General features: G+C 33.7%; 2 protein-coding genes across 2 annotated transcripts in view; both read right to left on the bottom strand.

The window, feature by feature from the left end:
• The window catches only part of LOC147393992 (putative 3,4-dihydroxy-2-butanone kinase), a 29,123-nt gene extending 25,814 nt beyond the window's left edge, over nucleotides 1-3,309 (bottom strand). The window contains exons 1-3 of the mRNA XM_086453667.1: nucleotides 3,137-3,309; nucleotides 2,876-2,949; nucleotides 2,720-2,783 (exon numbers count right to left, since the gene is read on the bottom strand). Coding sequence (XP_086309793.1) covers nucleotides 2,720-2,783; nucleotides 2,876-2,949; nucleotides 3,137-3,176 — 178 coding nt within the window. The 5' untranslated portion in view covers nucleotides 3,177-3,309. The remainder of the gene's footprint in view (nucleotides 1-2,719; nucleotides 2,784-2,875; nucleotides 2,950-3,136) is intronic.
• An 8,149-nt stretch (nucleotides 3,310-11,458) lies between these two features.
• On the bottom strand, nucleotides 11,459-18,857 carry LOC147393991 (Sec14p-like phosphatidylinositol transfer family protein). The gene is made up of 6 exons (XM_086453558.1): nucleotides 18,620-18,857; nucleotides 18,258-18,515; nucleotides 15,284-15,320; nucleotides 14,338-14,458; nucleotides 12,085-12,195; nucleotides 11,459-11,702 (listed from the first exon to the last, which is right to left on the bottom strand). The coding sequence occupies exons 1-6, from the start codon at nucleotides 18,687-18,689 to the stop codon at nucleotides 11,565-11,567; spliced, it is 735 nt and encodes a 244-aa protein (XP_086309684.1). The 5' UTR covers nucleotides 18,690-18,857; the 3' UTR covers nucleotides 11,459-11,564.
• Between the last annotated feature and the right edge of the window lie 7,045 nt (nucleotides 18,858-25,902).

The following is a 25,902-nucleotide window of genomic DNA, read 5'->3' as shown; positions in this document are numbered from 1 at the left end:
ATTTTCTTTAATTTTTGATAACCAAAGAATTTATTAAGGGGAGGACAAGGAGTTCTCGTTATATTTCTAGTGTAACGTATACATTTATATCAGTCAGTCTTGACTGAATGAAACAAAAGTTCTTTCTCTAAAAAGGGTTCCTCTTTCACTTAATTATCTTAGCTACAACAACTACCGAGGGGGTCCAAGCAAGTAGCCCATTGGGTTGATACTCCAGAATGAAACATAAGCATATGGATCCAAATGTAGGCCTAATTGTCCTATTTTGGTTCCTATGGGGAGGAACTATGGATTTAAGAGCTGTAAGTCTATGGGGATGTAGCCACAAAATCATTACCAACTTACATCCCCAAAGGTTTAAAACAGTTCCACCTCAAATCATAGCTACTTGCCCTAATGCTTAGAATAATTTTTCCCCAAATCTTAGCTATCGAACAAGGAGCCTTTGTGAAATTTGGACAATTTTTTTATTGAATCATAATAACTAAATAATGCATCAACATCAAGATCAGAAGCTGGACCAGAGCTTGTCTTCAAGATTGATAATTTAATATGTAGAAAGCATATGATCATGTCTGTCAGAGTTTTTGATGAAATGTATGGGGTTTGGTAGTCAGTGGAGTAAGTTGATAATGAAATGTGTATTATTTGCATTTTTATCTATTCTGGTTAATAGCAGTCCAATGGGATTTCTTAGTGTCTCTCAAGGGTTAAAGAAAAGAGATCCCCAATGTCATTCTTATTAAACACAAAAAAAAAAATTTTGAGGAAATAGTAGTGAAAGAGTTTTCATAAAGGAGAATACCGATCTTTGAAGACAAACTATTACCAAGAAATTCAAGTTTGACAAGTGGGTTTAGGAGAGCAAACATGCTAGAGCTCTGTAGGAGTGCAATGTCTGGATAGGTATTCTTAATACAAGAGATCTTTAACAATGTAAGGTGAGGAGAGGGAAACATTTTGGGAAGATAGATGGTGGGATGCATCCTCGCTTAGAACTCAATTCCCTTTTCTATTCTCCTTGTCTAATTAAAAGAGTCATTCCATTATGTGTATGGTTCGAATTCGGGGAAAGAGACATCTTGGAACCTAGGCCTATGGAGAAATTTGAATGATTGGGAGGCAGAATCAAATGCTAGATTGAAAGACTACATCACTTTCCTTATGTGTTGGGGAGAGCAATCATGCTAGAGCTCCTTATGGGTGCAATTTTTGGATTGGTATTCTTAATAGGAGTGAGATTTTTAACAATGTAAGGTTAGGAGAGGGTAAGATTTTGGGAAGATAGGTGGTGGGATGTGTCTTTTCTTAGAAGTCAATTCCATCTTCTATACTCCATGTCTAACTCAATTCCAATTTCTATACTCCTTGTCTACTTAAAAGCATCATTCCATCCTGTGTATGGTTCGAATTCGGGGAAAGACACATCTTGGAACCTAGGCCCATGGAGAAATTTGAATGATTGGGAGCAGGAATCGAATGCAAGGTTGAACGACTATATCACTGTCCTTCAAATCTTTTCCAAGATGGAAAACAAATGTAAATGGTTAAAATATGGAATGGTAAGTTCTCAGTCAGATTGGTTTACTTGTCTTATTTCCCATTCATCTACTCAATCTTTCTCAAGAGCTTTTACTTAAAAATGAAATTTAAAAAAGAAAAGCTTCCCATGAGCTTTCACTTGTGGATCAAAAGACTCATCGACAGTGACCTTTTTTAGTTTGGTCAACCACATTGGATAAAATCTGAATTATTGATCCTCTTACTGCTCAAGGAAGAGTCATTATGAGTTTCTTTATTATATGCAAGGAGAATGGAAGACATGTGGAGTGTTGTTCCCATGTCCTAGGTTCAAACCCCCTTGAATCCAACGTCACCTTTAACCATTGACCCTTTACTTATAAAAAAGGATGCGAGCATTGAACATATTCCTCTTGGTCTCACTTATTTTTGTTGTTCCACATGTATTGGATTCTTCCTTGTTCTACGGAGGCATTGTTTGCCAGTTAGTCCACTTTTACATGTAAAACTAGAGATATATTCCCTAGTTTTCTTCCATTAGCAATTTTAAAGTGTAATTGGAAGAAGGGGAGTGTCAGGGCTTTCAAGGGAAAGATAGGAAGGAAGATTCCATCATGGACACTAAAGCAATTTTTATTTTCTTGGCCCGAAATGCAATTAGTACTCAAAGGGGTCTTCTTTGAGGATTTTGTTCTTTAGATGGATTCCCTAATGATATAAGTGACGGTATCATGAGAAAGTTGTATTTGTGTTGGCTTTATTTGCTTGGCAGTTCTGTCTTGTATCTCTTCTAGTATTAGAGGGTTGGTTTCTCTCTGATAAGTATCCTCGACCACCTATTTCGCTAACTCAAGTTTGTTTTTATCTATTCACTTAGTGAATCCTATTTACTTGTTACAAAAAAATAATAATAATTCACCAAGTTAGTCAATAAACACTCATCTAGAAGGGAATGAAAAGAAGTTGATTTTCATCTTCCTTCCAAATTATTTTTGCAATCAAAATCATATATTGCAATGTTTTTCTGTGTGTAGCTTAAGGCGGCTTAAGTGTGATATTGATATCAAATAACCTATTAAAGTAACAACCATTCATAGTTCAAAGTCAAAAAAGTTAGCAAACCAAACATGCCTCATCTTAGGTGCCCCGAGTAGATACAATGCAAGATAAAGAAGCACATATGATATTGCATTTGCACCTGAGATAACTGCAACCTTGTCGTAAGTCGCACTCGAAACATCAGCTCGTAATACAACCTTAATCTGTACCACCAAAAATGCACAAAGAAATAAATATTCTACACAATATAACCTAATCCCAACAAAGAAAAACAGAGTCGAAATAAATCCCTCACCTCGGGGAAACCGTCCAAGTACTGTAATCCAGGATAAGTTTCTACCAAACCCTCGATGAACTCAGTCACCACATCTACAACGAAAATTAATTAAAAAAATAAAATAAGTCCATTAAAGACCCAAAAAAATGCTTAAATTTCTACGATCATTATAACAGAAAATTAGGACTAAAATGGGATCAAAATACATCAATCATCGCATCTGAACTCAATGAAGTAAAATCGATTAAAGAAACATGTAAACGAAACTAAAATGCAAACCGTTTGGATCGTTTATTAATTTCTTCTCCCGAAACGCCATGTACGAAGATCAATTCGAAGATTCAGAGAAACTTCAACAGCATTACTGATCAAGATGAAACCCTAGCTCAAGAACAGAACCAGAGCAGAGAGAGAGAGAGAGATAGAGTTACAGGTCGTTTGTTGGAGCCATCTCTTTATAGCCTTTGCTTCGGACGGGGAGTTAGATGTTGCTTGTCAGAACAAGTATTTCAAACTTACTATAATGCCCTTGTTCTTTTGAGATAAAGACATCTGTATTATATATTAAATCTTCCAAAATTGCCCGTAACTATCTAAGAAAATAACAAAAGAGCCCTACCCTTTTCTTTTTGTTTACGTTCCATTGTAAATAACGCTAATTTATCGACCATTTTATCATTGGTGGTGCAGAAACGAATGTAACACCTTATTAGCAGACAACTTACCTGAATCGGCGCGTATATAATGACTAAAATACCCTTACTTGATTTGACCTGTTACTGTGTAAGTGGACTTCATCGCCAGTGTCATTATAGTCATTAGGTAATTTTAGTCAGAGTCTAGGAGCTGTTGATTGTGACGTGGAAGCTTGATCTTAACCGTCTATCACTTTCTTGATTTCCTTTATCCAATTTTGTCTAATAATAGTGTCTTCAGTCGAAATTTATATGTTTCTATATAATACATATATTGATGCCCATCTCAAGGACAAATCCTGACCGTTGGATTTTACATTTACATGTCGAGATCATGTGATTTACTTGAATCATTTTTCAATGGTCAACAAAACCCAAGCTTTCTCTTTAAATTATAGTCATTCTAATATTTGTTTGATGATGCAACTCGACCGCACTTCTCAATTTTTTTTGCATTGAAGAGCGATTTCAGGTGAAAGATTATCACATATCAATAGTTCTTGATTAAAGTTTTTTCACTTTAATGGGAAGTTAGCAGTTTGTGTTTGTATAAATGCGAAAAACGGGTGTTTCTAACTTTTCATGACCAGAGAAAGTTGAAATCACCGTAAAATGTGGTAAAAGATAATTTTGTTTACTCGAATTTTTATAATTTTTTTGTTATATACCACAAATGTGTAAACCGATGATTTGATATTTAATTCTTCTCTCATCACTAATGACTCTTCTCTCTCCTCCCATTTCATCTCTTGCGTTGTGATAGTTGTTAATCGTCTTATATCAACAATGATTGACACTAATCAACAATCAAGATTGTTTTTTATATTTTTTAGTTAAATTTATTTTTTCATCATCCTTATCGCTTTGGAGCCTTTAATGTGAGTCTTTCTTTTGGTTAATATTCTTGTTGATCTTTATGACACACGACCAAACCATTTCAATAAACTTTACTATAAATGTAATAATCGTGGTCCCAAATCATAGTAACCAAAAACAACATTTTTTTGAAGAAGAAAGAAACGTGCCTTGCACCTTTGACAATTAAAACAATTTAAAAAAAAAAAGCGACTTTTTCATTGTAACAAAAAAGGTCGTTTTATTTTTATTATTTTATGTGGGATTTGATACATAATAGAATTTGGTAATTCATAAATGTAAAAATATGGGATTTGATGATAATAACTTGATTTTATGAATTTTTATTAGATATATATTTATTTTTTCCATAACTTTTAATATAATTTTTTTTATCGTTTTTTTTTCCATTTTCAATGTTTTTTCCGAAGTTTTCCATTGCCATTTTAAACCTGTACTCCAACTTTGTGACCATGCCCCAATAACCTAAGCTTTGAGAGAGTGTGGAGGATCCTGAATGTTAAATTTAGCATATTGGTCAACAAATTGGCATGTTAGAGATCGAAGGGTACAAAATTAATGTATAAGAGTCTTAAAACCACTTATTTTTACTAACAAAGTGGTAATTAAACTCAATGTGTTTCAATCTTGTATGAGATACCCAGTACTCAAATCCACACATTAACCCAAAGGGGTTGGCCTAGTGGCAAGCCAAGTCTTGATAAGTTCCTCAGAAAAGGTAGGTCAAGTATTCGAAACCCCATGAAGTAATGAATTTCTTAGGGACACCCTCTAAGGGTTGGTTGACCCTTGACTCAACCAATTGCATGTAAGACTTTTCGAGAGGGTGTGGTGTGTGTGAACGTGGGATTAGTCTCACCCTAAGTGTGGGGATATCCACAATAAGCACAACAACAAAAAAAAGACAACTAATCCTAGCACGTGTAATTGATGATTAATTAAATTATCACAAAGAATAATAGTGGTTACATTCCACAAATGTGGCAATCGACAATTAGATGTTGGATTCTTCTTTCTTCACTGACAACTCTTTTTCCTCACTTCGGTCCATCCCTTGTCCTACTACAACTATTATATTATCGATTAATGACAATCAACATTGGTCCACAATCGAGATTACTCTTGAGAAAGCTTGTTTTATTTTTTTAGTTAATTTTTTAGTTCCATCTTCATCTTACTTTTTTCAATCTTTATCATACTAGGCTAAACCATTTTAAAGAGGTTCAAAGACCTGTGTATAGTGTGGCTGAAATCCTCAACAGAATATTGAGGTTATTGGTTTCATTATATAGAATGTATTTACAATTGGAATGTCCTATAGAATAAGAAACAAATTAACAGAATGTATACAGTTGAGATTATCCTATAAACTAGGAAAGGAAATATACGTACAAGATAAAATCATCTATAATCAAGGAAAAAATTTGAAGAGGATTCTTTGTTATCACCCCCCCTTCAAGCTGAGCGTGGCAAAAAGAATCACGTGAAGTTTGTTATGGAAAAGTAGAAACTGAGACTTGGTGACTCCCTTAGTAAATGAATCAGCAAGCTGAAGATGTGAGGGAACAAAGGCGACTTTTAGAAATCATTGGCAATTAATTCACGAACTAAATGGTAGTCAATCGCAATATGTTTGAATCGAGGTCGAGTGATAGGATTGACTGCTATAAAAATAGCACTCTTGTTGTCACATAGTATTTTTGGAAAGGAAGGAAGTTGAAGACGTAGATTTCGGAGTAGCTGAACAATTCAAGCAACTTCAGCGGTAGCGACGGCTAAGGATCTATACTCAGCTTCGGCACTGGAGTGAGAAACCGTGGATTGTTTCTTGGAACACCAAGAAACAAGATTAGCACCTAAGAAAATAACATAGTCAGTGGTAGACCGACGTGTGTCAAGACAACCCGCCCAATCAGCATCAGAATAAGCAAGTAACTCATGGGAAGGGGTGCGGTGGAGTTGGAGATCATGATAGACTGTGCCTTTAACATAACACAATATGCATTTGAGTGCGCGAAAATGATATTCAGTTGGAGCATGCATGTATTGGCAAATGGAATTGACACTGAATGAGAGATCAGGCCGAGTAATTGTCAAATACTATAGAGCTCCAGCAAGAGATCGGAAAAGGGTGGGATTCGAGAAGAGCTTCCCTTCGGTAGAGAGATGATGACTAACTACAGATGGAGTGGTAATGGGTTTGGCCTCAACCATGTCAGCACACTATAGTAGATCAAGAGCATACTCAAACCAAGTACTCCACTCATAGACTCCTCTGTAAGAGAAGAATATAGAAGACTTAAGAGAGTCTGATCTCTATTCAGCCAGGAAGTGTAGGCCACCCGTGTGGTGTCGTCAGAGCCAGTAATCTTCGAAGAAGGAGTCCGGACACTACCATCCAGAAATCCAAAGAGATCTTGGCTAATTAACAAAGGGATAAACTAATTTCTCCATAGCAAATAATTGGAAGAAGTTAGTTTGATGGTGAGCATATGCATCATCGTGTTCAGTGGAAGTGAAGGTGATGAGGACGAAGAAGCCATGGAAAAGATCGAAGAAGAAAAAAAAAATCTGCTTTGATACCATAAAGAGGTTCAAAGACCTGTGTATAGTGTGGCTGAAATCCTCAACATAATATTAAGGCTATTGGTTTCATTATATAGAATGTATTTACAATTGGAATGTCCTATATAATAAGAAACAAATTAACATAATATATACAATTGAGATTATCATATAAACTAGGAAAGGAAATATATACAATTGAGATTATCATATAAACTAGGAAAGGAAATATATGTACAAGATAAAATCATCTATGATCAAGGAAAGAATCTGAAGAGGATTCTTCCCTATCACATTTCAATCAATTTTACTATAGTTTATACCTATTGAGACAACTAAAGGCACATGTCTTTGGGGGCAATAATAGTCGTATTGACATGGTCAAGATAGTTAAAGCTCGAGGTGAGTGTGGACAGTCCCGAATGTTAAACTTAGCATGCAAACTATGGAGTTTCTCACACCAAAACTATTGGTAAACACATTGGCACATTGAAGATCATAAGGTGCAAAATCACATCTGAGAGTCTTAAATCACATTTTCACTAATTTCTTATATCTATATATATTATGATGAATCCAAATAAGGAGGAGATCCATGCAGCTTTAGCAATGGTGGTGGATGGCTCTCAAGTTAGATCCAAATAATATAATTGATTGTTTCTTAGTACTCCAAGATTTGATAATTCCCTTAAATTGACGTAATGTTTATTGATTATTTCGTGTTATTGTGATTTGGGCCAAATTTTGATTATTTATTTTTAATAGGTCAAAAGTACAAGAGTCAACTGGCCCGCATTCAGCGCGATATGGTAAAGATTCCACGCAGCGAGACAAAGACAAAAATCCACTTAATGTTGTGGTGTTGACTTGTTTGCTACACAATGACTTACGCAACAAATTAGGGTTAAATTATGAATATTTTGGAGCTTAGAGATAACCCTAATGATCTTTATAAATAAAGACTAAAATCAGAGCCAAAAATCATCTTAGCATAGTTCCTCTTTTTATTTACTTTTTTTTTTTTCTGTAGTTTCTTTAGCTTCTTTTCAAACTTTGTAATCAAAAGGAGTAACAACCAATTTTCAAATCAAGAACAATAAAAGAAGCACTTTTTTTTCTTGCTTTCTCTTTTTACTGTATACTTTTATTGAACTTGCGATGATCTATGACTAGACCTTCCATCAGAGAGGTCGAGGAAGTCATGAGCAAGATAATCTTATTTAGAAGATCTATTTTGTGCTCAAATGTATACATGTGACAATATTTTAGTAACTAATCATTGAATCTAGCTTATTTCCTTAGTTTTGATGATTTAAACTTAGATCAAATTGTGTTAAATCATACTTTATTAAGAGTGATCAAGTTAGTTTTTATGATTTTGTCTCTCTAAGATTAATCGCAGATTTCATACCACTATTTGAGTTTAAATGGATTAATCTTCTGATCCAACAATATTAGATTGTTGATCGGATCGAAATAAAATGGACCAAACACAAACAATCTGATAAAGTTGATTCTTCTTAGTGGATTCAACTGATCTAAATGTTTTTGCATTGTGATTCCATCTTTTTTGTCTTTTACTATTATTGATTGTTTTAATCTTCACAAATCGATTTTAATTGGTTACTTTACCCCCAATTGTTTTAAGTCTGAATCTGGATCAACGATGTCTTTGTGGATCACCCCTTGCTTGCCAAGGTTTTATTTTATTTATTCTGTGTGCTTTTATATTCAATAATCTATGACGAACAACCAGCTATGTTTTGAAAAAAATTGGGATTAGCTAAGGGATTGGCTCCACCCATGTGAATCCATTCCAATAGATCCTTGTCATACTTGTTCTAGTTAAGAAATAAATCTTTTGTGATAAAAATTTAATCACTCATTTATTGATGACTGGTTTTGGAAAGAAAAATCAATGGTTTTTTCTTTTGTTATAAGTTAAAGAAAAGGGTATTAAGTCAATTTATTAGTCGGTTGAGAAGACTAAGGTGAAGGAACATGTCATCAGTTTGAAAATATGTGGGGATAAAATCCTGACCCTTAGCTCATAAATCTGAAATCAGAGAGGTTTAGGGTTTAAAACCTTGACCCCTAGGATCTTGTTCTTCATTTGGTATGTTGTCTTAGGTAAAATTATAACATTGGACATCATCACGATAGTAGATTTTCCTTCGCTAGGAATATATGGAACATTTTTTATTGTTTTCAAAATTCCTTGGTGCCTTTTCTATCTTCCCTTCTTTCCTTATTTCAAAGTTGGGATTTCAAAGCTTCCCCTCTTGCAATGTGTAAAAAGAGAATCTTTTTATCTTTAACCCCTTTTTATAGTGTGTTGGGGTATTTGATGGGAACAAAATAACAAAATTTTCAAAAAGGAAGGAACACCCATTGCATGAGGTCCTCTTACCCATCAAGGGTTTTTTTTTTTTTGCCTTGGAGAAGGCATTTAAGGAGTTTAGATTAGTATTTTTTTAGTTTTATTTTAAACTTTGTATTCAAGTGAGATCTTTTATGTGAAATTTGAGTGTCGTATTTTGTTTTTGTTTTCTATCCATGTAAGGTGCCGCCTTGGCCATTTCTCTTCTTGCTTACTTTTGGAGAAAATTATTTTACCATTCGTAAAAAGTTGGAGGGACGCGAAAAATCAACAAAATGTTGGGGGATGTGTCTAAATCACCTTTATTTCTAATCTACCACCAGATTGGTTTTTGACTAATTTTGAAATTAAATAAAATTGGATACGAGTCAGTTTTCTTTTCGATGAGGTAGAATTAGGTCCATCAATTAAGGGTCTGTTTGATTGCATGGACAATGAAATTTGATGGATTTCAAATTTCTAAAAACACAGGTAACATGGAAAATTGAAATCCACCATTTGATTGAACCCAGGAAAATACTAGAAAAAATAGATGAGAGAAAAATAAGAAGTAGATGAGAGAGAGAGAGAGAGGGAAATTAAGGTTGGATTTTTAAATAATGGTGGATTTCATTTTCCATGGAAAAAAGTCAACCAAACAATGGAAATTGTGATTTTCCACTAAAAATATAAATCTCACTCATTTTCTAAAATCATCCACAAAAATGTGAGAACGGCCCTAAATATCCACCATTATTGATCATCTACATTTAAGATAAATAAAAATATTATTTAGAATTAGACGAACTATTACCAACTAGAAACTCATCGGCAAGTGGCATGGTTAAGGGAACCTACCGGAGTCATAGTGAAAGTGAGTCTTCATGGGGAAATTTAGTCGTCTCTATGTGTGGATTTGTGGGGAAAATTCTCATTCACTTCCATGTATCTCAAAAATTATTGTGTCAAGGGAAGTACCACCAATAGGACCAATCATTGTATCAGATACGATCCATCATTATATAATTGTCGAATTTGTTGGATGTTTTGATCTCTTTGTAGGATGTGGTTTCACCCCTTTAGACTGACCCCACTAATTTGTTTACCTCTACAGGTTGCCTCCAAATCAGTTTTCTCATCCAAAGTGAAAGTTCACGGAAGCGTGCGAGTGAAATGCTATTGAATAGTTGATTAATAAGATCTCATCTGTGAATGTTTGGATTCCTTTCCACTGTTCCCATCTTCAGCCGTGACAGTGATACGACGCCAATGGATCATATCAGATGGTCGAGTCTCCATAGTTCAATGAGCTAATTTCACTAATCCTCAAACATGCCAATCTTTGATTATTACCCTTCCATACATAAGAAATATGATATAGCTATAATACCTTATTCAAATTAAACCCTAATTCCCAAAGGTAACTATGACCAATCCTATTACTAACAAAGAACAAAAAAATAGGACAAAGATAAGGACCATAAATACTACAATATATAAGGGCAAGGTAGGGATCATATCACTCCAAACCCCATAGTGTTCAGAACCTAAACCAAATACTCCAAAAGGACTGGACTTGTTTGAATGCATTAAATTTAAGCCTTTGGCACGTAACAAACCACCACGTTCCACAACAGACGTCCTCAGCGGCTTTCACTCTAGGCGGGCCACTTCTTGAGGTTTTTATCAGAGATTTTCCCGTATCTTGTATCCCTAGGCACTTTTTGGGGCTTTTCACAAGGTATTTTTTCCGCTTAACTCTCTCAGGTAGCCTTTTCATGACTCGAACTCGAGATGTGGGATTGACTCTGATACCAAATGTTAGGAACCTAAATCAATACTCCTAAAGGCCTATACCTGTTTGAAACGGTCAAATTTAAGGCATTAACCACTTAGGCACATAACACAAAGAGTTCTCATTTTCGAGGGTCAGTATTACCTGGATCCCAAATTGCATTTGAAGCAAGTAATCTATTTTAGCACATGTTTTTTGTGCATGATTAAATATTGATTTATTTTATTCTTAATTGTTCTTCGATCGATTTCTCTACAAGAAGTGTAAGAAAATATGCATTATACACTATAAAAGTGTAAATGCTCTTCATGGAAATTGAAAAGGGGGGCGTCCATTTATTTTACTTCCATGAATATTATGGTTTCAATTGTAATAGTATTATGGTTTCAATTGTAATAGAACCTAAACATGTTTCATCTATGCCGGGGTATGGCTGATGGTAACATCTTGCAGATATACAAGCTTGGCTCGACCGCCATACTCCTCTGGTAAGGAATCCTCCCCAATTTCCTCAATGAAACCCTTCCTTTCATCCTCATTGCTTACAATTATAACCTGCATTCATCATCGAAAGAACAACTCAAAGGCGTTAACTGGACATATCTATTGTTGGAATTATAGTAAACAATTCAAAGTAGTAGAAATTTGTTTTTGGGGAAAAAAATTTCTAAGCTTCCACACAGGACCTTTAGCTGTAAGTTGAAGATTCAAAAACAAGAATTCATGTATCTAACTTGAAAACTAACAATCGATTCATGAAAATTTTGACATTTTAGTTTGTAAAATTAAGTCTAGACAAGACCACTTTAAGTGGGCTAGAGAATTTCGATGGTGCTAGAGTTTCCAATCCATAACTTACCACTTGGTGTCTTATAAAAGCTTGTTAAGTATTTCTTCTTCTTTTTTCTTTTTTTCTTTTTGGCACAAGAACACTAACCTTTTCTAGTGTTGCCTTCTCGATGAAATGAGAAACCATCTTCCATACACTCACAAAGAACCATGGCATACTTAAAATATACAACTTCGCCAATCGCTCTGGATAGTAAGACTGCAAGGACGAGCAAATTTGTAGTGATGACATCACCAAAATCAAAGTTATCTCAAATATCAGAAATAAATAACATCTAAATGCTTTCAAAGAGAATAACAACCATCATTATTGTCTTTCCCCAATTGGTTTGAATCAAATCCAGACCGAAACATAATATGATGTTCAATAAATTTCTTTAGATATTTAATATATGGAAGAAAAATACCCTTAAAATTTCTTTAGTATTTATTTTAAAAGCAATTTATTATAAGTGAAGGCATCTTTATCTTTTCATTTCTCGCTAAACAAAACTGATACCAGCTCTCACTACTTTATGTATTATTATAGCCCATATGTCTGATCTTTCTCTTCGAAAGTAATTTTTGTTGGGTTTGTTCAAACTGTCAACTTCCAAATTTTAGCTGGTTTGCAGTAAACATATAAGAGTTTAACTAGCCTTGCTAACTTAGTAAGATTTCAACTCTTACAAAGGGTTGTTGACCTCACCGGCTCACCTTGTGGCATCTAAAAACATGATCCGATACCACAGGGTTGAAGAAAAGACCAAATTCTATTCACTTTGAAAAAACAAATTCAAAAAAATGTTATTTTTCAATGTTGAATTTGAATTTTAAATTTGGGAGTTTCATGGAAGTTTGGTAGCCATCCATTTTCAAGAGGAAGTCTATTAGTCGAACAAATTTCATGAATGCTCCAGCACATTTTGATTCTTACTTATCACATCCATGACCAAAAGAGGGATACCCATTTGGGTAAGATAGCAGAAATCGGAAATAAGGACGTCGTGGGGAGAAAATGCTCAATTCAAATTTCCTTATCAACGCCTACAATCACGCTTGTGGGACAGAAACTTCACATGAATACCATTTTCTTATTTATCTGCCACTACCCTTTAGACTTCTGATTTGTGTGTTGGGCAGAATTTTTTAGTTATGACGGGGAGAACATCTATCAGAGACTAAGAAGAAAGGATCATTTCTGAACATCTAGAGTGTACGGTGGAAATCTACCCATTAGATTTCTATTCTACATTTTTTGAGGTAAATGAGTTCTAACTCTACATATCTCATAGAATCTCATGTCATCACAACAATGTTGTGATATGTTCCTTGTTTCCAGTATCATCTTGGGAATTCACTTGTATGGTTCAATCAACCATCTAAGGGATCGATGCAAAAGGTTTGGGAAAATAAAGGACATTGTCATCGTCCACTATGCCAGCAATCTTAAGCATAACATAGATAACCCATGCACCCTTTTTAGAGGTCAGAAAAGAAAATTCAAGAGTTCACTAAGCTATTCAGAGTTGGAATTGTCATAGGAGTTACGGATGACAATTGGAAAAAAATTCCTTAAAAAAGAAAGACAATTGGACAATTATGATGGGAGAATTCAAGAATGAACAATGTGGCAACACTGAAAGATGCTCGAGTCGATTCCACAAAAGATGACAATAGAGGTAACAGGAATGAAAGAGACCAATGGCCAAGACTGGTCTGGATAAGATTGCACTAGTCCAACCATTGAGAAGAATCGCCTGAAATTCATCCCTTAGAGCACTTCAATTGATAGGATCTTGGTCAACATCAAAATTTAGGCCTTATTTTTAGTTTTCGAGATTGACAAAGTCACTGATGAACGGATAGTACATACCATCGTTGTTTGGATCATGAGATGGTAAAACGTCAGATTTGGATGCATGCCATGTATAATCTTGTTGGTGAAGGGAACCTAAAGGAGTAGGGGAGGTCACCAAGGGCTGAGAAGGGAGATGTCAGCACCATTGAATACTCATTTACCACCAATGGCATTATATTGGGTAGAGATGTCTAGCTAGTTCTAAGCAACAGAGTAATTTAGTTCTCAAATGGTGGAACATTGTAGATCTTGATTTCCACATCTCATATTGGTTGTTTATTGTATTTTATGACTTATAAGTATATTTTAATGTTTGTTTTATCCTCTCCTACCATTTCAATAAAAAATTCTGCAATATTTCTAACAATTCCATGAAAATTGTATTAATTTCCTCACTGATCGGAATACTTCCATTTCTTAGAGAACCGGAATAGGCATCTAAATAAAGATTGAATATGTTGATTATAATTACTAGAATAAAATGAAAAAGATAAGAATTACCTGCAAAAATTGAAAGCCAGTAATCAAAGCCCGAGCATCGATGTTCTTGAAGCCAATTTTCCCCAAATCAAGGATGCTAATCAACTTCTCATTTCCTATTTCTCTTCCATCCTTGAATGAACTAAATCCCATGCAGAAACCCCAAATTATTAGGAAAACCTCAATTCTCGATGGAAGAAAACATGTAGGGAAGGGATCCCTTGACATCTAAAGTTATTTATGGTAATGAGGACCACATAGAGATCATGTACAATGATCCAATCACACAACGAGTTTTTTTTATCGTGTTGATCATCATTACCAAAAATCACCCCACTTTGACACAATTTAGTATATGAAAAGTTGACCCAGAAAATTGGTTTGATTGAGTGGGTAAGATTTTTCAACTCAATTCAATTTTTCATGAGGTTAGGAATGTCAGAATAGGTTATTTTGTTATGATGACGGTCTTTGCAGAGGAGATAATGGATTATGTGGTTGGATTACCCAATATGATCTCTATGTGCTCTAGACAACTAGACATGCAGACATATAAGTGGAGTAAAGGATATGTCGTCGTTGTTGTGTAGATCTACAAAGGGAATGGGCCAAGAATCCATGGAGTCGGGGAAATAGAGTGTTCGTGTGGCATCTTGGGATGTCTGTATCAAGCTTTTGATATAGATGTATGTATCAAACTCGAACTGGAATTCTCAATTTCAAACTGATGAGGCAGTTGGTACCTTGGTATTGTGTCATCATACCTTATCTGACAGAAAAGCAATGGCTTAACATTTGGATTGATGATAATGTCCATCGTAAAGTACCGTCATTGCCTTTCAAGATAAGGCCCACAGAGTGACAAATATAGATTGATTCACTATGTTGTATATGGCGTCACGCACAATGTACATCGTCTAAATTACCTGAGAGTATGGTAGAAGAAATAAATCATTGAAAGTCTTACCTAGCAATTGTTTTGTCCAATATATGAACCACGAATTCTGCACAATGAAAGAAACAAAGTTATGGCTGCTACTTTCCAGTGCCGTTACACGCACAAACACACACACAGGACTCAAATGGATAAGATTTCTCATGTTCTGACCATACATTGAAACATGCTTGATATGATGGCCATTGTAATAAATAAAAAAACATTCCATTCTAACATTACTAAAAAATTCCGACTTGAATTAATGGTTTAAATGAACAATCTAGATTTTCAAATTCAAGCCAACTTTTAAAGAGGTTATGTTAGAAACTTAGAATGGATTGGAATTCTGTGAGAGTTGTCTCAAAGGTAAGGACATTCACTGTAGAGTTTGATCACCTAACACGCTCTACAAGCCGGAGTAAGAACATGGAGAGTAAATATAGCCCAACTTACCCATAAAATATATATAGCCTAACTCAAATCTAACTTTGTGTGTGTGTGTGTGTGGCGGGGGGCAGGGATGCTAACATCCAACGGTCCAAGGCTTCATGGGGACGTTAGCAACCTCTACAACAACCTAACGTTTTTGAATAACTTAGTTGAAAAGCATTTATCATTTTATCCACTTATATTTAGTGCAAAACACAAAGGTGTCATTGCCATTCTATAATGACATTTTTGTAAATATAAAAAATCTCAACAAAAAAAAAAAAAAATTACAAAAATATCATTGCATAACTACTAAGACACCCTTACGTGTTGCCCTAAAAGACAAAATAATAGATACTTTTTGAAGAAATTTTAGTAAAATGTAAAGTTGAGGAGGTTGCTAACGTTTGCATGAAATCTTGAACGTTAGCATTTTCATATATATATATATATATATATATATATATATATATATATGGGTGGCGTTCAAGGGCCAACTTTTTAGCAAACTTTTTGACAAAACATTTTTCAAAACATAGGTTAGAGGTTTTGGAATGGGCTGATTTTTGGTGAGGATGATCTCTACGGTGAGGAGATCATCCTCACCAAAAATCAGCCCATTTCAAAACTTCTAACCCCATCAAAAACAGTTTATAAAAAATGGACGGTCCACGATTTTTCAACTTGTAAACATGGGTTAGAAGTTTTGGAATGGGCTGATTTTTGGTGAGGATGATCTCCTCACCGTAGAGATCATCCTCACCAAAAATCAGCCCATTCCAAAACCTCTAACCTATGTTTTGAAAAATGTTTTGCCAAAAAGTTTGCTAAAAAGTTGGCCCTTGAACGCCCCCCTATATATATATATATATATATATATATAAAAGACAGTAATTTCTCCGGTGAGAGTAACTATAGTCTAACTCAAATATATGTATAATCGGTCTATACTTCATGTTCTTACTGCTGTTTGTATTTACATCTGTGGGGTCCACATGGAAATATTTTGGATGATTCAACCATATAATGAAAATGATCATAACTTGTCAAAAAAAAAAATTGATCATAACTTGGAGAACATAAGATACTTGCCAGAGTCAGATTAGAAATTCGAATGAATTACTTGTGTTATTAATATTAATATTTGGAAAACAGAAAATAAACATGGTTTTAATCTTTAAAATACCGAAATATTTATATTACATTAATAATTTGACATATTAACTCATCCCCATCAACTTGACGTCCTCATCATCATCTTTATTGAAGGCTTATTAAATATAATTCTATAAAAATAAAACTAAAGAAGGCTACATATCAAATCAAGGGATTCTGGGTTTATTAATCCCAACAAAATCTGAAATTTTCAGAACCACCAGATCTGTTACCAAAATAATAAATAGTATTGCCAACTGTCCTTTTAGGTCCAACTAACAAAGGTAGATGTGCACATGTTTCTGCTCGACCAGATAAAACTGGTCCATCTGTTTTAAAATGTGTTTCTGAAGACACGTGGCAGTTTGGTGTTCATCTAACAGCTTCATTTTTTAAGAAGGCCAGTTACCTAAGTAAATAATACCATATACATGGGATGATCAAAACCCACTCTTCAATTGATGACCGAGTTGACTCAATTTATTATAATTGGAACTCGCCAATTGACTTGATAATTGGTATAAATGTGACATCTCGACCCCACCAATATCGAGTTGACTCGTTTAAATCATATCGTTTTGACTTTTTATAAACTCAGCCGTTTTCAAAATGAGTTGCTCTATTTGCATACACCCAAATGGCTAATTGCACCCACCTCAAGCACAATCTGGAATGGAATGTATAGAAAGAAGTGGGTGCAATTAGCCAAAAGGTGTGTGCAAATAGAACGGCCCACTCAAAATATCAGACCTGGTTAACACTCCCCCGCCATCTCGGGCTCCCATGAATTTTTAAATAGAGCTGCTATTGGCACCCCAAATTTTACTTATTACATCCCAATTAAAAAAGTCATGAAAATAAGTAAAAGTTGGGGTGCCAATAGAATCTCTATCTGTTTAGATATCTATTTCGTTAGATTTAGGATTTATATGAGTTAAATCTTAATTGTAAACAACTGTTGAATGGTGTATCTTAACCTTTAATTAGTGTGTGATAAATAATTTAAGAAGTTGGGGTGTGATAAGTAAAACTGGGCGCCAATAGTAGCTTTCTTTTTAAACCTGACTTGATTGGTTGATTGATTTGAAGTCAACCAATAGCTGGGCCAAATATATTCCGAGTGAGTGGGCTCGACAAATGTGCCACGTGGACGTTCGTTAATGGTACACAGCTTACTTAGAAAAAAAACCCACGTAGTTAAATTGGAATTTTCTAGAGTTCGTCGACGTTGGACACTGAGTGTCCAACTAACAACTGAAATGGGAAGTAAAAAACAGGTTTTCTACGGATCTAAACAGAATCCAACTTATCAGAATCCCTAGGAAAACATTTTCTATCTCAGCCGTCGATGCAATTAAAATTTTCCCCAAAACCTAGGTACTGATCTGAATTAAGAAAAAATTGAGAAATAAAAGATTACTCTTAAATTGAAGTTGATCGTTGGAGGAGAAGTGTTTGTTAGCTCTGATGATCATCACAGCATGCGAATCTCGAGAAAGACTTTGTAAACAAATCTTTCGAGCATTCAATTCATCTTCAACTTCAGAATCAGAAATAAACCCTAATGGAACAAATCCATCTCTCCATTTTCTCCATTGGACGAACATCTTCGCTGCTTTCTCCGTATCCATCGATCTCGCAACTAGAAACCTCATAAGTGTTGGATCCCCATATTTCTGCACATAGAGAAACACAAACAAACAATCTCAAAAACAAAAATTTCGATCAAACATGGTGGACTGTAATACAAATTAGGTTTTTTTTTTATAGACTTTCTTTCCTCAGTCGATAATCCAAGCTTCTCCACTGATTTCCTCATTTGAGTTAGTGAAATTTCATGATTTTTCTCCATCTAGACTTCGATTAGAGAGACAGAGAGCAAAAGAGAGAGAGAGATTTTAGATATAAATTGGAGAACTTAAGAACTCTTGTTTGACTAAATGGAGAAGAATTCCAAGCAAGTGAGCTGCCTACGAAAAGATGGGAGAGAAGATGAGGTTCACAATAAACAATAAAAATTTAAAATTTAAAATTAAAAAAATTAAAAGAAGAAGAAAGAAATAGAAAAATAAAATAAAAAATAAAGAAAAATCGGGAGTTAGTTGACGAGTGTCTATTCTGCTAAAGACAAGAAAGACAAACTTCTATGATTGAAAGGAATATTCTAATAATTTGGGCTGTAAATGGGCTTCATGATATGCTAACTTGGCCCACCTAAAATACGGCCTTGATCTCGAGCCTGCAAAAGTAGGATTGGGCTCATAATTTATAAACTCACAAAATCCCTAACTTAGGTTTATATGCTATTATTGCTCCTTATTTTTTCTCATTAGTGAAAGGTTGTAAGAGGTATTATGTTCATGGTTTTAAATCTTGTCCGAGATCGAGATGACTCGCCCAAGTCATCTCGATCTCATTTAGCAACGATACTGATATGCAGCGTGTCTCAACATTCACATCATCTTGCAAGATAAACGAGATGTCTCGGATGATATTTTAAAAATCTTGATCGAGTCAATCAGGATTTTGTAGATTTTGATTTATATAATTATTAATATTTTTTTAAAATTTATTATCTAACTAAAACGTGGTTTTATGACTAGATATTTTCTAATTTATCTTATTTTATTAAAAAATTATAATTATTCTAATTTAAATATATGTAAATCAATATTATAAACCGAGTTAAATGGGTTGTCTCATCCATGGACAATCAATTATAAAATAAATAGAATTTTAGAGCAACTCCAATGGCAATGCTATATTTGATACGTGTATGTCCAAATGCTTCGTTTAAAAAAAATGTCATTGATATGCTTTTGGATGGCTATTTGGTTAAAAAATTAATAATTCAAAAGACATTTTTTAAAACCCAAAAGTCACTTCTATATTTTGAACTAATACCAAATCCAATATCAAATTTAGTTTATGATACAACATCTTATATTTGAGATAACTTTTAGCACATGCCTTGGCGCATGATTTTTGGGCAATTGTGTCAAAATTTGGCATTGCTACCCTCAAATAACATGCCAATTGGTGGTATAGACGAAAAATCTCAGATATTTTCGATTCCTTGAAATTCCCCTAACAAGCGATCTTCATTACTTTTAATACGTACAAATGATCAAAAATCATATAGAAAAATAATCAAAGAACAGGAAAAAAAACAAGAGAAGATAAAACACAAGATTTGTTCACGGGATTCGTCCCAAAATCAAACTACGTCCCCAGACTCTGAAAACCATTCCATTGTTCTTGAAATCATTACAAGATCTATATAATCTAGCATCTTTTACTTTTTTCACCCTCTATCCCTTTTACCTAGAAACTCCCTTTATATAGATACAAATGCCAAATCCTAAAAAGGAAAGACAAACCATATAGGATTTTCTACTAAATCTATCATTATCTAGAGATAGATACTCCTTAGTCAATTATGAGATTTTTTATTTGTAGATAAGGTTATAAATAAAATCTAATTCAAAATATATCAGTTAATGCTTTGATATACTCATTAAATATATCATGTGACCAATATTCACCTTATTTACACCACGAGTCTTGTACCAATTTTTACCCACACAATTAGTCCCCTCGCATAGGTGGAGATTGATGAGGTCAAAATCCACTTACGAGAATATTGTCAAATGCAAGATTAGGGCTACTCTTGAACCAAAATCAGCCTTATTGACTAACGATGAATAAACGGTGAAATTTTGATTTTATTCAAAGTACCATCTCAAGACAAATAATTAAAATGTTACTACTAAAGTATAGGTAATTATTATGAAATCCATACCAAGTGAAGGTGTTTAGGTAAGAATTTAATGATGATGAAGATGACATCTAACCACCAACAAGAATTTCTTTAAAACCACTTGTTATGGTCATAAATTGAGTAAAAAATTAACATATACTGTTTAGTTGCCTCTCTATAACGTAACATAAAATTTAAATAAGTCACCTACTTTTATGGCCTTACATGTGCAGGTGTTCTAGATGGGTTTGGTTTGTTGACTACTTCAAAATGTGTAAAATTAAAAGACAAGACCAAGATACAATCTAAATAGCCTCTAATAAACATGGGTGGTGGTTTTCCATATTGATAAGAAAGTAAAACAATTTCAACCCCACTTTTCATGATGGATAGAAAATTTAGGATGTCTGTAGCTCTTTAGAGGAAAAATTATAGCAAAGTGAGCCCTACAATCGCGGTGAGATGAAAATTAATGGGCTAAGGACCTCTAACATGTTAGTGGTGGTGTTGTCAACTTTGTTATTTCTTAGAATAACCATTTCATGGAAATTTTGGTTATGTGATTAATCAATTTGCTCTTTAGGACTGACAATGGATCCCACTCAGGTCGGGATAATCTTAGAACTATTCTAAGAATAATCAAAATTAGATCTAGATCCAATCGATAACTTGAAATCTTTGGGTCATGATACCAGAGACCTAAGATCAAATCTCGTCAGCACCAAGTTAAACTCATTAAAAACGGGCTTACCAATAAATAAATAAATATTATAAGACCAAAAGACTAAGAAAGACAAAATTAGAATTGAATGCATTCAAGAAAATATTGGAACAACTCTAAAAACTGATAAACTAAGAAGAAGTGAGATGATTTTAAAACATTCATTGAAGGCTGGCCTTCAACTTCTAACAAGATTTCTTTAAAACAACCTTTAAGGGTTGGCTCAATGGCAATTTCGAATACTGAGTTTGATACCTAATATGAGCATTAATTCCTCAGGGTGCACCCTCACTTACCTGGTGCATGTTGTAGACACCCAAATTTGGATGGCCCCCCTCATGCAAAGTGACCAAAAAATCTACAAAAATTGAAATGAGCCCCAAAACCTAAACTTTCAAAAAATTAATATATTTTTTCAAATAAATAACTTAAGGCCTTTTCCTATATAGCCCATGAGCTAAAGACCTACCTCACCCCTTTCTACATCATAATCATCTCAACTCTAGTCCAATTCAACTCAACCCAACAGTATGCCTAATCAACCCACTACCTAAACCTATTAAACTTAAAACCCAACACTATGCCTATTCCATTAAGACTTAAAACCTAACTATTACCCTAAGCCCAACTCTTAATCCAAGCTCAAAGATCACAACCAATCACCCAAGATCATCAAAGTGAGACACATGTCACCACCTCAATCTACCTCCATCATTCAACTATCTACCCCTATCACCTTTCAAAAAAAAAAAACACTTACTCACACCTTTCTCTAACTTGCCCTCATCATCCTCTTCAAACTCATCCTCACAAGCCATCCCTACACCCCTTCAATTCATCTAACACACAATATCAATACTTTTGGGCATATGTCACCACATCCTCTATCTTCTCAAAAAATCAACAACCACTCTCTTACACACCCCATTTTTCTAACTAAAACTTATTTCATTCAACTCACCTAACACTCAATCTATAATCACTTCCTTACATCTTCATTTTTCTAACAAAAAATCACTCATTTCAACTCACCTAATACTCAATCCAAATGGGTTGCAAGATCACAAACAATCCATTTACACCCCTTTTACAAATACCCTTTCACTCCCCTTAATTTACACATACCCCTATCACAAATCTCATACCAGTCTACCCGTTTTCATCTTTTCATCCCATTTTACAATTATTACCTTCAAAATCCTATAAACCTCTTCACTCTTAACACAAGAGATCCCCAAGACTTGAACTCAAAAAAAGAAATAAGTCTCAATTCCATCAACACATCCTCTATTGGGAAAAGAATTCAAAGGATTTGTGGTTTCAAGTTGAAAATAAAGGTAATGAGGTCATTTTGCTATTGGAGAAGAACGAGGATAAAGGGGCATGTAAGCATTTTGACAAATGTCAAATATTATGTTTTTAATAGATGGCATTGCATCACTTGACTTGGGTCTTCTCTCATAAACTACTGAGAAATGACATAAATGCCATTTTCTTCAATCTCTAACAAAAAAACACTTGAAATTTCTCTCCAAAATCAATGATATTTAAACATTACCATTACCCATGGTTCCCCCCCCCCCCCCCTTGGAAGAAATCCAGGCTGCGCCCCTCCTAACATGACCAAAGATTTTAAAAGAATTTATAAAACACAAGCATTGGGACATGCACCAGGTCTTCTCTCATGGATTAATAAATAAAGAAAACCTAAAAAATGCTTCATTACTCTTCCTAAAATCAATTATCTTCAATGTAATTTGTCATTAATTTATAAGAAAAGACTGAGGTCAAAGGTAGTCAATCAATATGAAAACATAAGGAGGTATGTCAAATATTAAAAACAAAAAAAGAAAACCTTAGATAGGGTATCATCATCAGAAAATATAAGGGTATATAAAATATTTACGAAAGGTAAAAAGACCAACCGTGTTTTCTCAAGAAAAGCTGGTACTCCACTTATAAATTAGGAAAAATTACATAATGGTCCCTGACGAAAACTTTTCTTTTTATTTAATCTCCAACTTTTAAGGGTTAGCTAATTAGTTAATCCATTTGGTAAATTTCTCTTTTTTTATCAATTCCTGAACTTCACTCTAAACATTTCTCATGATTGAAATATCGAAATTGCCCTAACCATTCAAACTCATCATTTTCATCCCAAAAAACTAGATTTCCAACATCCTGATTGAGTTTTGGAGATTCCATTTTGATAAAAAAGATTTGAAAATGAAGAATAAGTCATTTTCAAGGATTTTGAAAATATATGTAAAAAACTAGGATTTTCAATTCTTTTGCTTTGTTTCTTAACAAAAATCGATCATGGATGGTTCTTTTGGAGTTTAAACTCGATCTTCCCCTGTATTTTAGTTGAAAAAACTCAAAAAACGAAAATAGGTGAGTTTTATGGCATTGAAGTCGACATTTTTTATTTTTCAGTTCAATATTTTTATTGTCGAGTTCAACATTTTTTTAAAAATTTGTCGAACTCAACAATAATTAAAATTAGTGAGGTCGACAATAAATAAAAATGGCAAGGTCGATAATAAATAAAACTGATGAGATTGGCAATAATTATTGATGAGCTCCACAATATTTTTAAAACAATGTTGACATAGACAATAAAAATATTGAATTCAAAAATAAAAATTGTCAACTTCAACTAGTGTAAAATCCATCCAGTGTAAAATCCACCCGTTCTCATTTTTGTTTGGAGTTTTTTCTACTAAAATACATGAAAAGATTAACTTAATACCTTGATATAATGACTTGTGTAAATGATTTCAAAACAAAATAACCATCCTTAATCGATTTCATTCAAAAACAATGCAAAAGAATTGAAAAATCATAATTTTTTTTTACATACATACCTAAAATGCTTGAAAAAACTCTTTAAAATACTTTTTCTTTCTTCTCAAATCCCTTTCATTCGATTGGAATCTCCAAAAGTCGATCGGGATATCGAAAATCCAATATTTTTGTACAATAATGAGTTTGAATGATTAGGGCAATTTCAACATTTCAAACATGAGAAATGTCTAGAGTGGGGCTCAAGGACTGATTAGAAAAAAAAAGGAGATTTACCAAATGAACTATTTAGCTTACCCTTAAAAGTAAAAGGCTAATAAAAAAAAAATTAGTTAGCACTAAGGACCATAAAGTAATTTTTCCTATAAATTAACTTGAAAGTGGCATGTGCAAACGTACATATATAAAAAGGACTTATCTATAATTAAAACCTTGATTAAAAGATTTTTAAGTATTACATAATTTAAAAATGACTTTTTGATAATTTTGAAAACTAACCACATGATTCATATGGTCGTCCGCTTCAATTTTTGTTTTTATTTTTAACCAAAATAACCTTATTTATATTAAATTTAAATGTAAATGTGAGGGCATATACGACCATTCAAATTTTGGAGTCGAACCACTTCTAGACCTCTCATTCTAATCGTAAAGATAAAAGGAGACACACTGGCACAGTGGCACTACTCTTAATCTCCTATAAATTAATGAAAATGAGCAATTACTTGCAAACCACAAGTCTCCCTTGCACCCACATATTAAAAACAAAATTAATTATTTTTTAGATATTTTCAAATTTCTACCAACTGCACCACACTCTCAGTTTATTGTTTTTAATTCAAAGATGAAGAATCACCCTCACTCGCTCACCGTCTATGCATAACAACCTACAGATGTGATTTTATTTGTATATTAATAAAATAAAATCCATATGTATAAACATCAAATCGATGCCATCCATTTTTTAACAAAAGCAAAGGATGTTGCTTGATTTTGCAAAACGAACTTCTATGAGTGTAGCATACCGTAGATAACATTTGTTATATATGACTTAAAAATTTCAGATTGGGCTAATTTTTTGTGAGGATGATCAAAAGTGATTTACAAATTAACAATAAAGATCAATTGATCCATAATTCTTCAACTTTGTAAACCTAGCAGCTTCAGATTGGACTGATTTTTTTTTTTTTTGAGAAGAAGATCTCGTCACCATAAACATCATATAAGACAAATATTGTCAGTCAATGTTGTCCCCTTAAGATTGTCTACCCATAAACATCATATATATACATTAACTGTCTTTCTTTTCTTTAGGATGATCATCAAAAGTGATTTAGAATGTGGACTGTCGACTTTTTACCAATAATTTGTAAACAAATTTTGATGGATTAAAATTTTTCAGATTTTGACCTGATTTTTTTTGGATGATCTTCTCATCATAGAAATCATCCTCACAAAAAATCAGCTCAATCTATAACTTCTAACCCATATTTTGAAAAATGATTGTTTTTATATATATATAAGCCAATCTTAGAGGGACAACGTTGGCTGACCAAATTTGCCCTATATGACTTTAAAGTTTCAGATTGGGCTAAATTTTTGTGAAAATGATCTTTATGATGAGAAGATCATCCTCGCAAAAACTTAGCCCAATCTGAAACTTCTAAGTCCAGAAAAAATGGTTTACAAATTTTTGGTAAAAAGTCGATCATTCACAATTCTAAAATAATATTGATGGGTTAGAAGTAATGTATTAGGCTGATTTTTGGTGAGTATGAT

This window comes from Akebia trifoliata, chromosome 9, assembly GCF_017979445.1.
Source record: "Akebia trifoliata isolate Shusen 1 chromosome 9, ASM1797944v1, whole genome shotgun sequence".
Lineage (NCBI taxonomy): Eukaryota > Viridiplantae > Streptophyta > Magnoliopsida > Ranunculales > Lardizabalaceae > Akebia > Akebia trifoliata.
Note: the sequence above shows the minus strand (reverse complement) of the source record. Positions and strands in the feature narration are given on the sequence as shown.